The following is a 14,998-nucleotide window of genomic DNA, read 5'->3' as shown; positions in this document are numbered from 1 at the left end:
TTTTAACTCTACCTCCTGCCACTATCTGGAACCTTCCCTTTCCTCATATAAGATGATCCCCTAAAAACTTTTAACTAAGAGCCTAGGGCTCACATTTTATTCTTTCTCTACTTCACATCTCCATCATTCAATTATTCAATTATTATTCAATTATTCAATTACTCCTCATGGCAGAGTTCTCAATCTCTGTGCCAGATGGACATTCCTCTCCCAACACATTCTAGTTTCTCTATATCCTCAAGTATGGACTGGTCTATATACAGCAGAAGACAGTCACTTCGAATTTAAATACTATATTTCTATTATTGCCACCTAGGCTTTCAATAGTCTTTCTGGGTACTTCACTACATGATCTCTTCTCAGGGCAAAGGCATGTGGTTTGTAAGCCACCTCTATCTCAGCTGGCCCATGGATCGTCTTTTCTTACTCTCTTTATTGAATTATAATTGACTAAGAAGAAACCACAGAGATTTTCAAGTGTACAATTTTATTAAGTTTAAACTTATGTGTATACCCATGAGCTCATCAAGATATATTAAACATACCCATCACCACTAAGAGTCCTCTGAAGTCCCCTACTTTGCCAACCCCACCCTAACCCTCCACATCCCTGCCAATCCCAAAACAACCACTAATCTACTTTCTGTCATTATGGCTATCCATAGAATTTTGCAGAAACAGAACCATACCTTATGTACTCTTTACAGACTGGTTTCTTTCACTCAAAATAATAATTTTGAGATTCCTTCATGCTGTTATGTAGATTAAGTTAATTGCTGAGTAGTATTCCTTTCTATGGATGTACCACAACTGGTTTATTCACACACCTGGACTATTTCCTACTTTACACTATTATAGATAATGTTGCTATGAACAGTTATGTACAAGTCTTTGTGTGGACATGTATTTCTTGTTCTCTTGGTAAATACCCAGGAATGGGATGCTAGATGCAGAATTAACTTTTAAAGAAACTGTTAAACTGTTTTTGGTAGTGGTTTCCCATCTTACATTCCCACCTGCAGTTTCAAATGTTCTGCATAATCACCAACATTTGGTACAGCCTGAGTTTTCAATTTTTGCTATTCTAATAGGTGTGTAGTGGGATCTCCTCATGGTTTTACTTTGCAATTCCCTAATGATTCATATCTTTTCAAGTGCTTATCCAAGTGTTTTCTTAGGTGAAGTGTATATTTGGATTTCTTGCCCACTTTTTATAGGATTGTTTGTTTTCATATTGCTAAGTTTTCAGAGTTCTTCATATATTCTGGATGCAATCTTAGGTGAAGTGTATATTTGGATTTCTTGCCCACTTTTTATAGGATTGTTTGTTTTCATATTGCTAAGTTTTCAGAGTTCTTCATATATTCTGGATGCAATCTTATATCAGATATATGCTTTGCAAAGATTCTCCCTCCTTCTATGGCTTGTCTTTTCATTCTTTTATTAGTATCTTTTGAAAGGCAGAAAGTTTTAGTGGTGATCAATTCCAATTTACTAATTTTTCTTTAAATAGAGTATGTTTTGGTAACAGATCTAAGAATTCTTTGCTTAGCCCAAAGAACTTTGTTTTCTGTTTAGAAGATTTAGAAGATTTTATGTTTTCTTTTAGAAGCTTTATAATTTTAGGTTTTACATTTAGTTGTGTGATCCATTTTGAGTTAATTTTCATATATGGAATGAGTTATGGGTCCAACATTTTTTTCACATATGTAGCTATCAAATTGTTTCAGCACCAACTGTTGAAAACAACTACCCTTTCTCCTCTGAATTCCATTTGCTCCTTTCTCAAAAATTTTCTATATACATGTAGGCTTATTTCTAATTCTGTTCTGTTCCACTGACCTATGTGTCTTCTTTATGTTGATGCCACACTGTTTTGATTATTGCACCTTTAGAATTCTTGAAATCAGATGCTATAAACCCTCCGACTTTGTTTTTGTTCCAATTTGTTTTGATTGTACGTCCTCTGAATTTTCCAGCTTGCCAATTTTTATAAACAAGCCTGCTAGGATTGCAACGAATCTATAAAATCACAATTTGGGGAGATCTGACACTTTAACAATATTGAGTCTTCCAACCCACGAACAGGTATATTTCTCACTTATGTAGGTCATTCAACTCTTAGCAAGATTTTGTAGTTCTCAGTGCATAGGTCTTTTACTTTGTAAGATTATCTCTAAATGTTTTCTATTTTCTCGATACTACTCCAAATGATTTTTTTTTCAATTTCAATTTGGGATTTTCCATTGTATTATTACAGAAATACAACTGTCTTTGTAGATTTATATTGTAACCTGTGACTTTGCTGAATTTATGTATTAGTTCTACTAGCGTTTTTGTAAATTCCTTCAGCTTTTCTATGTAGATGATCACATCATCCACAAATATAGTTTTACATCTTCCTCTTCATGCCTTTTATTTTTTTCTTGCCTGACTGCACTACAAACTCCTAGAACAAAGTTGAACAGAAGTGGTAAAAGTAAACATCCCTTTTTCTTTTTCCCCCTTTCTTATTCTTGTTCTTGGAAATACATGATTCAGCCTTTCATCATTATGTATATAGTGCTAGCTGCAGGGTTTCTGTAGATGTCCCTTGTTAGGTTGTGGAAATTCTATTCCTAATTTCCTGAGAGTTTTCATCAGAATCGGTTTTTTTCCCCCCTCTTCTTTCTTTTCACCTACTGACATGTAGTTTGTCAATACAATCAACTATACTGATTGATTTTTGAATGTTAAACCAGCCATGGGTTCTAGAAATAATATATCACTTGCCATGATGTATGGTCCTACTGTTAGATTCAATTTCCTAAAATTTAGTTTATAACTTGCGCATCTAGTTCACTAAGGGATATTAGTCTATAATTTTCTTGTAATGTCTTTGGTTTTGGTATTAGGGTAATCCTGGCCTCAGAGAAGGAGTTAAATATTTTTTTCTTAAATTTCCTAGAGAAGTTTACGTAGAAATCATGTTATTTCTTCCTTAAATGTTTGGTAGAAATTTTTAGTGAAACCATCTATGGCTAGATTTTTTGGGGCGGGGGGAGAAAATTACTAATTTTGAATTACTTTAATGGATATAAGTCATCTATTTTTTTCCTTGAGTGAGCCTGAGCAAGTTATGTCTTTCAAAGAATCTGTCCATTTCATCTAAGTTGTCAGATTCATTGGCATGAAGTTGTTCACAATATCCCCTGATAACCCTTTTAAGATCTGTAGAATCTGTGGTGATTTCAACTCCTTCAATGCAGATACTGGTGACTTGTGTCTTGTTCTGATCAGTCCTAGCTAGATTTTATCAATTTTATTCATCTTCTCAAAGATCAAGCTTTTTGGTTTTGAGTTTTTTCCCTGATTTTTATTTAATGAATTTCTGATCTGATCTTTATTTACTTCCTTTCTTCTTACTCTGTTAAATTTGCTCTTTTACTGGTTTCTTAAGGTGGGGACTAAGACCTTTCTTCTAACATTTGCATTTAATGCTATAAAATTTCCCCAACTAATGTTTTAAAAGCAACTAATTCCGATGTGTTTTGTTTTTATTTTATTTTTATTTGTTTGTGTTTTGTTTTTATTCCACTCAACTTTCTAATTTCTTTGATCCATGAATTACTCAGATGTTTAGTTTCCAAATATTCTGGAATTTTTCTAAGACTGTTATTGATGTCTAATTAATTTACTACATCTAATTAATTCTACTGTAGTCATGGAACATATATTATATAAATTTATCCATTTAAATGTAATAGAACTTCTTTTAAGGCCCAAAATATGGTCTACATTTACGAAAAATGTGCCATATGTCACAAGGGTGGAAGTGTTCTGCTGTGGTTCTATAACTATCAGTCAGGTCAAGTTGGCTGATAGTATCTTTCTGGTCTACTAGAAAATCCTTGCTGATTGTCTACTTATTTGTTCTATCAAGTACTAAGATTGGGGTACCAAAATCTCCAATTAAAATTGTGGATGTGACTGACTTATCTGGCAATTTTATCAGCTTTTGCTTTAAGGCTCTGTTACTAGTTGCATAAATATTTAGGATTGCTGTATCTCTTGGATTAATTGACCTCTGTTTTATCATGAAATGATTTTATCCCTGGTAATATTCTTTTGCTCTGAAATCTACTTTTGCCTGATATTAAAAGAGGCACTCCAGTTTTTTCTTTTGACAAGTATTAACATGGCATATCTTTTTTCCATTCTTGTAAGAAAGATCCTTAATTTACAAAAATATCATCCGTATATTAAATTCAATGTTAAGTGCTACAAAGGAAAGGTAGAGGAGGGGCAAGATCAAGAGGAACATCGCAAGCAGATGCCAGAGAGGAGAGTTTGCATTTTGAATCAGGGGCCGAAATCAAGTGTGGGGTGCCTGGGTGAGTTGAGTGGGTTAAGGTATCCCTTTGTCATATCGGCTAAGGTCATGATCTTAGGGGCACATGGGTTAAAAGCCCCAAATCAACAATCTCTGTTCAGCAGGGGACTGCTTCCTCCATTTATATTTAATGTGATTACTGCTATGCCTCTCTGAGTCTATGTGGTCTCAAATAAATAAATAAAATCTTAAATAGGGCGTTGTGTGAAAAGTGACATTTGAGCAAAGACTTGAAGGTGGGGAGTAAGCCAAGCTGGAGGAAGAACATTCTAAGCAAAAGAAACAGCCAAATGCAAAGGCTTAAAGGCAAAAGCCTGACTGGAGTGTATTTTAAAGGAAGTCAATAGTGGGGAGCTGCACCTGGGGAATTTTACCATTGAAGACCATGCATTGCTTCAACTCTGCACCACCAAGGGTCAGCTGTGTATTTTCCTCTGAAGGGTAGACAGCAAATATTTTAAGCTTTGCAGGCCACATAAGATCGCTGTTCCATATTCTTCTTTGCTTTTTAAACCAATCCTTTAAAAATGTAAAAACCAATCTTAACTCACAAGCCTCATAAAAACAGGCCTAGACAAGGATTTGCCCTGTAGAACTTAGTTCAGACCCTTGTAAGGACTCTGACTTTTACTCTAAGGAAAATATTATTTGACTCATGTTTTGAAAGAACCACTATGCTTGTAGGGAGGCAAGAGAGACCAGTTAAAAGGATACTGTAGTAATCCAGAGCAGAGATAATGGTAGGCCAGACCAAAGTGGTAACTAGCAAAATGGGAGACGTGGTTAGATTCTGGCTTTTTAAATTTTCTTTCCCCCAAATAAAGTGAATGGATTTGCTTCATGAACTGGATATGGGAAATGTGAAAGGAGTCATGCATGATGCAAGACTCTTGGCCTAAAAAACAAGAAGGACCGAGTTTTATTAACTATGGTTGGAAAGACTGTGAGCGGATGGTGAAGTGTTTTGCTTCAAAATAAAGTAGAATTTATATTCCTTCAATCCTGCCACAACTTTGTAGCTATTTTTTTACTTTTCTAGAACTTAAGAAAATTTTTTAAATTACAAAAATCTTACTGGCATTTAAATTAAATTGCTTTAAGCTTAAAAATTAATTTTAGAAGAAATGGCATCTTAACTGTATGCCAGCTGATAACATGGACCAGGTATTCTTTGGTGCCTCCAAATAAGGTTTTATAGTTTTCTACATATAGGTTCTTCATACTTCCTGATTAAAGTATTCCCAGACATCTTATACTTTTTTGTTGCTATTGTAAATGAGGTACTTTCTTAAAATATAACAATTTCTAAATAGTTCTGATTGGCATTTAGGGGTGCTATGAATTCTCTATCAATTTAGCTGCCCTGGTGAACTCTCACTTTCAAATTGGTTTACTTGTGTTTTACACAGATATACGAATATCTCAACAATGTAATTTTCCCTGTTTATTGGTAGTAGATTTATGTTTATTTCTAAACAATTTCTTTATATACTGGCTGGATTTCCAGAACAATGCTAACTAAGTCATAGCTAGCATGATTTTATTGGGACTACCTTCAAGTTTTCAGTCTGAAGTGTGAAGTCTAAGTTGTTTCTCATGGTTTTTAACGAGTGATGAGATTTTCATCTTTTCATTGTTTTTAGGTCTCAGTTCCCTCTTCACCATTTGCAGCAGTTGCTACTTTCTTTTGAAGCTTGATTAACAAGGTGAGTCAGAAAATTCATGGTCCTCCTCCCTCTTCTTAATCTATTTCAGAGTAAATAATTTACATGGATTGCCTTTCAGAATTCTTTTTCTCTGAAATGAAATTTTTCATAAATTCAACTATTTTTCTTTGCTTTGTTTATCCTAATAGCAGGAAGTCTATTTTTGCTAAGGTTTAAAGCAGCAGTTTCACCTCAGTGTTACTGACATTTTGGGCCAGATAATTCCTGGTTGTGGGGGCTGCCCCATGCTTAGCACATGTCTGGCCTTTTTACTAATTAGATGCCAGTGGCAATCCTCCCTCCAGTGTTAAAACCGATAATGTCTCTAGACATTGCCAAATGTCCCATAAAGGGGAAAATTGCCCCTGGCTGAAAACCACTGATTTAGTAAAGTAGATGATACGAATTCTAACAGATAGAGAGAGTGAGAGAGTGTGTGTGAGCGAGTGAGAGAGAGCATTGAGAGAGCGGGGCTTGATCCCCAGAGATCATGACTTGAGCCGAAACCAAGAGTTGGACGTTTAACTGACTGAGCCATCCAGGCAGTCTTAAACTTGTTTTCTATAATTACAGAACTCATCTCCAATGCCACCTCCTCAAGGAAGCTTCCTCACATACCCCATCTAAATTAGGATACTCCCCCTACCTGATGCAACTGACCTACACACACATACACCTTCCATTAGCCACCACAGATTTCAAAGTGTAGACCTCTAGGGACCCTTAAGACCCTCTCAAGGGAACCATGAGGTCAAAATTATTTTCAATCAATACCAACACATTATTTGCCTTTTTCTGTTATACTGCCATTTGCACTGATAGCAATGACCTCCGAGACTGAGTCAAGACATGGACAGCAAACTGTACTAGCTATCACTGTAATCTATATCATCATGCACTCAGTTAACAAAAACAAACAAACAAAAAAAAAAAAGTCAGTTTCACTTAAGAATGTCAGGAGGAAGCAGGAACAAAATATTCATTTTATTAAATTTTGATCTTTGAGTACACATATGTCTTTTTAACATTGGTGTGATAAATGGGGAGCATGCATAAACACCTTCTGACCCTTCCGGAAGTGTAACTGGCTGTCTTAAGGAAACATACTTGTACAATTGTTGAGCTATGAGCTGAACAAGCCACTTTTTTAATGGAAAATCATTTTTACTTAAAAGAAAACTGACATATCATTCAGGCTTGGACATCTGGCAGGTATTTTCTTGAAAATCAATGAAGTAAACCTGTCACTTTTAGAAGAAACACCCAACAGTATTTGTTACCAAATCTAAATTTTGAATACAAACTGCAGATCACTTCCCAATACGTAAGACTTTTCTGTGTGTTAGCATTTGGAAGATATGTGTCTATGTCAGTTATCTAATACTTTCTAAATGATCAATGAATGTTACAAAATCATACATGGATAAAAGATCTTTTCAAAATACAGAGTATTAGGGGAGCCTGGGTGGCTCAGTGGGTTAAAGCCTCTGCCTTCGGCTCAGGTCATGATCCCAGGGTCCTGGGATTGAGCCCCGCATCAGGCTCTCTGCTCAGCAGGGAGCCTGCTTCCTCCTCTCTCTCTCTCTCTCTGCCTGCCTCTCTGCCTACTTGTGATCTCTGCCTGACAAATAAATAAATAAATAAAATCTTTATTTATTTATTACTTATAAATAAATAAATAAAATCTTTAAAAAAAAGATCTTTTCAAAATACAGAGTATGAAAAGTATATTCACAATACTTTCAGGTTCTATTACAACCAAGGAACTATCAATTGTTGAATTTTGGTTTGGTATAAAAAAAATTCAAAATTATTTGAAAGCCTTTTCTTAAAATATACCTCCTTTTCCTACCTATACATCTGTATGAGTCCAGATTTTCTTTATGTATTTCAACCAAAATAACTAACACATGACAGCAGACTGAATGCAAACACAAATATGAGAATCTAGCTGTCATCTGTTACACCAGACCTTTTGTCTTTTAAGTTTTATCATATCATTAACATTTATCAATATCTTGTGATGAGAATGTGAGAGACTAAAATTTCCAGGGAAGATCTAACTGAATAGCCTGTAACAAATCTTAATCCCATGAGTAGGAACTTTTCTTCACAAGAAAAAGAGAATGTAAACCAGAGCCTTGGACTTAAAAAAGATGTTAAGCAGTCGAATATTCAACAACCCAAGACAGGAAACAACCTTCTAAAAAAACAACAGGGTGGTAAATGTCATTCCAATGAGTGATGAAATACTCATTCAAATAATAGTAGGGAGTCCCAGCCCATGGAAGTTAGGTACTGTGGAGGGCATAAGTGGACCAGAGATAACACATGGGTCAAAGAGCCCATGTTCTAATAAGGGAGACAAAAATCTGACACAAACAAAATCATGTTTAAGATGATGGCAGTGCTGGCATTTCCAAAGGAGGTGGCCAAAAGAGATAGGGGTAAGGATGAGGAAGGAAAGGGTGTACTCTGGGAAGCCATCTAGGAAAAAAGAAAGGTACAGGGTGGTTCTGAAAGATGAGTGGGTCTGAGGTAGAAATGGAGGGGGTGGATAAGACAAAGGCATTAAAAACAGTATAGCTGATTATTTGCTTTAGTTGCTCTAACAAACAGCGGCAAGCTGAGATTGTTAGAGTACACAGAATAAAGGGAAGAAGCGTTGAAAATCACCTAGAGAAGCAGAGACCAGGTCATGAAGGGTCTTGTGCGCCATGGAAGGAGTCTGCAAGGAAGGTTTAAAGTAGGGGAGATATTTTACAAAGAATACTAAGGACTAAGCTACTGCTAAGGTCCTTAAGAAAGGTCATGAGGGTCTTCATCAAGTGGGAATGGATGTCATGATCAATTCATAAATCCCTTAGGAAGCAGGGGTTAATACTATTTTGTGAAAGATCACATCTTAAAGAAGAAGGAGATAGACTGGGATGAAAGCCAAGTTTTAGGCTATGGTGACTGGGTAGAAGGAAACACTAGTCATGGATAAAGGCAACACAGAAAGGAGGAAAGGAAACCAGGAGAGGTACTGCTCCAAGACAACCACCAGTGGAAACAGTGATTTCAGGAATCAGATAAACCACTTCAACAATGAAAACAAAACAAAAACAAAAACAAAACCACCATCCCCCCAATTTAAACAAACTTGAAAACCTGAAATGAAAAACCGAGAAAAAAGTTAGAAATCAATCTATTAGATGGCAGTACAGAAGAAAGCATATGGTATTTAAGCATTAGCAAATGCTACTTTAGGACTCTATTTTAAAAACTCCAAATTGGGAATTATTGATCTTTTAAAATCACCCCATAATCTGTCTTGTATTTGCTCCTAATCAAAAAATTGAAAACATAAAATAAAGCCAAATACATACCTTTTCTGCTTTTTTGTCAGATATGTCTTGCTTTTCCAGAACGGCCATGCTCTCCTTCAGGTTCTTCACAATGTCTGCTGGAGATTTGTGTGACTTCCCGAACGGGAACGGCATGGCGGCAGCGATGGATGCCTCGCTGCGCTCTGCCTGCTTTACCTGCGGGCACAGAAAGGCACAGGTGAGAAAAAGTGGGGTCAAGAGAAAAAAACATGCTTTTTAAATCCTAACATGGGAACAAAATCAGTGTTTGAGAAAGTCACTTTATGAAAGAACTTTCAAAATGAGCAGGAACTGAGAAACCCACAAATAATCAAAGGAAATGATAATGCAGAAATATCTTAGAATTACAGAACACTTTGTACTTTTCAAAATACCTTTTTATCACCTGCTCTCCTAACCACTCATTTGAGGAGGAACATGCTGGTGCTGATGAGCAGGGCAACTAGTACTGCCAGGCCCCATACTGAGCACTTTAATTCATCACCTTATGTGATCTTTTTAAACAATTCCCTGAGGGACAACTACCATTATTAACTCCCATTTACAAGTGAACTTTAATGAGGTCAAGAAACTGACTCAAGGTACTAAACAATAAAACCAGCTCAGGTCTGTCTTGATCCAAAGTGTCCTTAGTCACTGGACTATACCTCTTATTAATAGATATCTCTATTTTACAGTTGAGGAAACCGAGGCAAAAAGCTAGGTAAGGAGCTCAGCCAAACAGCACTAGCAACAGGCTCATTCTCTTGGTCTTGGCCAGTGTTTGTTTACACTGTTTCTTCCCAAGCAACCAGTGGGCACACACCTCCTTCTCTTTAGTCAGTCATGGTCTCAGAGTTGGAGAGAATCTTGGACCGAGCCTTGAACAATCTCCAGGCAGATCCTCAAGTCCCTTAAGTAACAGTTTCAATGTGTACTCTTTCTGCCTGGATAAGACTATCTCCTATGAAGGAACTCACTGGATAAAACCCTGGGAATAATGAACTTCTGGAAGTTCTTGATTTTTTGTGGGTAGCAGAAAACAGTATTTCGACCACATAAACCACAATATTACATCATGTGAAAAGAGGACATCAACTATTCCAAGAAGTCACCATGAAAAAACAAAGTTACTAACAAGACAGACAATGGAATTAACTTGGGAACGTGTCAGAACTTATAATAACTTTTACTAGATAAACTGAAAGAAGTTAGTTCATAGACATTAAACAACCTCATATAAGATACCAAAAGGTAACATTTTTGAGAAGAACCTTACAGAGCACTTAGGTCAGTGGTTTTCAAACTGTGACTTTCAATCTCCTATATTTAACTGTCCCTGGGGCCCACTGCCCACCTCTGCCCAAGTTTTTTTTTTCCCCATGTCAACACAAAATATCTCCACTGCACAGCATCATTAACACTTCTTTTGGACTTTGCCTAAGACTTTACTTGAATAAAGTATTTGAATGTTTTTTCTCTTTTAAGTCTGAGATACAGGGACCTGCATGTCTGTTTATAAAAACACACTTGGGGGGAAGAGCATGCAAATTAACGCTAATGTTAAGCCTACAATGAAAACATGAATAAGTGTGTTATTTCTTGACAAGTTTTTTTGTTATTTTTTTTTTAAAGATTTTATTTATTTTTTTGACTGATAGAGATCACAAATAGGCAGAGAGGCAGGCAGGGGTGGGGTGGGGGACATGAAGCAGGCTCTCTGCTGAGCAGAGAGCCCGATGTGGGGCTCGATCCCAGGACCCTGAGATCATGACCTGAGCTGAAGGCAGAGGGCTTACCTGCTGAGCCACCCAGGTGCCCCTCTTGACATGTTTTGATATGACCTGTTCTGACCAATCTTTACACCCAAGTTATCACCTATATAACAACTTACCATCTTTCTATCAGCTTGTAAATCTGTTTGATCACAGGACCAAAGAGAACCACAGGTTCTCAAAATCCAAAGATGCATAAAATTTTATCTAAATATCTTTTCTATGACAAGAAGTTTAGATCAATTATAACTGAGTTATCCCAAATGGCTATTACATTATCTGATTACCTGACTGGGTACACAAATTATGTTCATAGGCACAGATATCCACAAATCTTGCATCACTCTCTCCCATTACTTTTTTTTTTTTTTGAGGGGTTAATGCAGATTGCTTTTTCATAAACACAGTGAATTCACAATCACAACAAATCCCCTGAAAATACAATCTTTCCTATTTGTACTCTGCAAATAATAGCAATGATGCTACAAATCAATGCTGGGTGGAGGGTAGGAATGTTTAATGGTATTTTGCAGGAAGTGTTACGGTGCTACGCAACAGAGATATTTTCAGCTCTGGCTCAATGGTTGAAGAAGTGACTTTCCAGGGCAAAGGGAGTTTTAAAAAGTTCTGCCATAAACCAAATACTCATCATAGCAGAAAGGGTACAGCTGCTGAAGAGAACCCATATAATGTGCTTCTGTGAGGGAAAAGAGGAAGCATGACACAATCATTCCTTTTAATTAATATACTATGCAGCCAATTTTGCAGAACATATAAACTAGTAAGACTGTACTCTGAGGAAATACAGTTAGTAACAAGTACCCAAAACAAGAAGTGGACACTCCTCAGCAAGATCCTTGGAGATGAAACACACTCAGGCACATGTCTGAGTTTTGGAACTGATGATCCCAAGTATGGTGATACCTGGGCGGAGAAGCAATGGTAAACAAAAAGATTAAGATGGTTAAAAGATACCTTTCAGCATAAGGACCTGCCTGCCTTTCCAGGTTCCCTCTTTTCCTTCTTTACCATCAGCAATATTTCATTACAAGTATTTGAAGGAGTTTTAGGGATTCGTAACAAGAGCCCATTGATGAAGGCCCTTCAATAATTCTGTACTGCCCTTATAATAAAATCCAAATTCCTACCACGGCCCTCCTAGGCTTTACCCATTTCCAAGTCATGGCCCAATGCCCCGGGCTTTATCACAGAGGTCCAACCACACTGATGTTCTTTTTGTTCCCAGAATATGCCACCTACTTCCAAGCCAGAGTACCATGTTTGCAAATATGGTACAAATCTTAATTTTTAAATCTAGATGGTGGGTACCTGGATTTTCTTTGTTACTCAACTTTTCCATATGTTCAAACTATTTCTTCATACTGTTTTAAAACTGCCTAAACTACGTTTTGGACATAACTGGAGTTCATGAACAGAAATGGACAAAAACATGTAATTGAAAAATCCATTTAGCTTTCAAATACAACCAATTTCCTCCATCCCTTCAAAAAAAGGTTTTTCGGTTCATAATATATCTCAACAGGATTCTTCAGGCTGAGCCAAAATTACTAATGCAATTGGGAGAAAACCAGCCACTGTTAGCATTCTAGAGGGCTGTGGAAACCCATACACCTACAATTCTTAAACTGGAGGTAAGCTTGCTCCTGATGCTGAACTGTCCTGTATGCTGTATCGATCCCAAAGATAAAGAAGCCTTACACAGGAAATTTAACTTGAAAATTCGAGGCAATCGACTGGGGGGGGGGGGCGAGGAATAATTAAATAATTAAATATACTGGTTTCATATTAAAAACAACATTTATGAACTCTATGCTAAAGCTGCAGGAAAGGAGTCTGTGTGAATACCAAGCACTGTATACCCCTTTGCTTCCATGCACTGCTCTCCCTTTCTTTCTGCATTTATTTCAGACTCATCTTTACTACAATGTTGATGTCCTTCCGGGTTCCACCCTTGGCTGTGTTCTTACTCTATATTCGATTGATTTCATCTACCCGTGGTTTCTTTTTCTTTTAACTCTTATTTATTTATTTATTTGAGAATGAGAGAGAGAGAGAGAAAGCGCATGCACAAGTGGGAGGGAGAGAGAGAGAGAAGCTGAAGTAGATGGGTGCAGAACGCGGAGCTGGATATGGGGCTCAATTCCATGACCGTGAGATCATGACCTGAGCTGAAACCAAGAGTCAGATGCGTGACCTACTGAGCCACCCAGGCACCCCTACCTATGGTTTCAGTAACCTGAAATCCATCTTGTTCCCCAACCAACTGGCCTACATTTCCAAGTACTGCTTTCTATAAATGTCCTCCAGGCAACTCAAAACTCATCCCCAAGCCCTACTTCTTTTTTTAAGTTCCCCTTCATGGCAAATGAATTCTTTCATCTAGTCCCAAACCCTGGTCATCATACTCGATTCTTTCTAGTTGCTAGCTCTTCCATATATAATCAGTTCACAGTTTCAGTCAATTCTATTTTCTCAATCTCTCTATTCTCAATTTCTCAATCTCTACAGACACCAAATGCAGAACTTCATTATCCTCCACGTAGGGCAGTGGTTATAAATGGGGCCAATATCACCCTTAGGGGATGCTCTGGGAAATCTGGTTCACATAATGACTAGGATCACTGAAATCACCAAGAAATTAAAAACAAAAACAAAAACCACTTTTTTTTTTTTTAAGATTTTATTTATTTGACAGAGATCACAAGTAGGCAGAGAGGTAGGCGGAGAGAGAGGAGGAAGCAGGCCCCCAGCTGAGCAGAGAGCCCGATGCAGGGCTCGAACCCAGGACCCTGGGATCATGACCTGAGCCAAAGGCAGAGGCTTAACCCACTGAGCCACCCAGGTGCCCCCAAAAACACTTTTTGTGCTTTTGTTCACATAAGCAAAGCTTCTATATCTTTGGGGGTTGGGGGGGGAGTTGGGGTGGGGGTCAGAAATATGAAAGTCTTTGTATCTACTGCTGCACCTACGTGTATCACTGAGAGTTAAACTTCTATTTTTTAAAGAAATGGTGACATTATTCATTATGCAAAATTCAAATATTAAAGGATGACTCAAGGTAGACCATGAAAGTCACCAGCACAGCCTATAGAGACAATGGGTATGAACAGTTCGGTATACATTCTCCTTTTCATTACTTGCTCTGTATCTGTGGTCTTTTGTACTGAAAGTCTACTCTCTTCAAAACAGATGGAGACCAGGGGTGCCCGGGTGGCTCAGTTGGTTGGGCAGCTGCCTTCAGCTTGGGTCATGATTCCAGTGTCCTAGGATCGAGCCCCACATCGGGCTCCCTGCTCAGCGGAGAGTCTGCTTCTCGCTCTCCCCCTCTCCCTGACACTCTGCTTACTTGTGCTCTCTCTCTAACTCTCTGTCAAATAAATAAAATATTAAAAAAAAAAAAAAACAGATGGAGACCAGATGATACTAGAAATGGTCACTTAATATCTCCTAAGAGCGTAAGGCTCCACCTCAAAAAGTGCTTAAGAACATACAGAACACCTACGGGGAAAATAAAAGTCTAACATTGTTAGAGTGAGTACTGCAAGGCATTGCCCTCCTTAGGCATCTGACTGCTTCTGGCTTGTGTGACCCCCTCTTAACTGTAACTAATTCTATTCACCTATGAACTGATAAATACAGAAAAGTAGTCAAGTGGTCCATAGGACATGCAGCCATTCACGTAGTGACTGCGCACTCACTATACGCCACAAACTAAAGGCATCAGGGGCACCTGCTCTGAGGAAGACAACACTCCCATGTGCACGGATATGGGTG

General features: G+C 37.6%; 1 protein-coding gene across 1 annotated transcript in view; it reads right to left on the bottom strand.

Moving 5' to 3' along the window:
* The window catches only part of CAB39 (calcium binding protein 39), an 86,417-nt gene that overhangs the window by 42,063 nt on the left and 29,356 nt on the right, over positions 1–14,998 (bottom strand). Inside the window, exon 2 of the mRNA XM_045078881.1 lies at positions 9,450–9,605. Coding sequence (XP_044934816.1) covers positions 9,450–9,563 — 114 coding nt within the window. The 5' untranslated portion in view covers positions 9,564–9,605. The remainder of the gene's footprint in view (positions 1–9,449; positions 9,606–14,998) is intronic.

This window comes from Mustela putorius, unplaced genomic scaffold (genome assembly GCF_011764305.1).
Source record: "Mustela putorius furo isolate JIRA1106 unplaced genomic scaffold, ASM1176430v1.1 tig00000275_pilon_pilon_pilon, whole genome shotgun sequence".
In the NCBI taxonomy this organism is placed as follows: domain Eukaryota; kingdom Metazoa; phylum Chordata; class Mammalia; order Carnivora; family Mustelidae; genus Mustela; species Mustela putorius.
The sequence above is the reverse complement of the archived record's forward strand: the minus strand, read 5'-3'. Positions and strand labels throughout refer to the sequence as shown.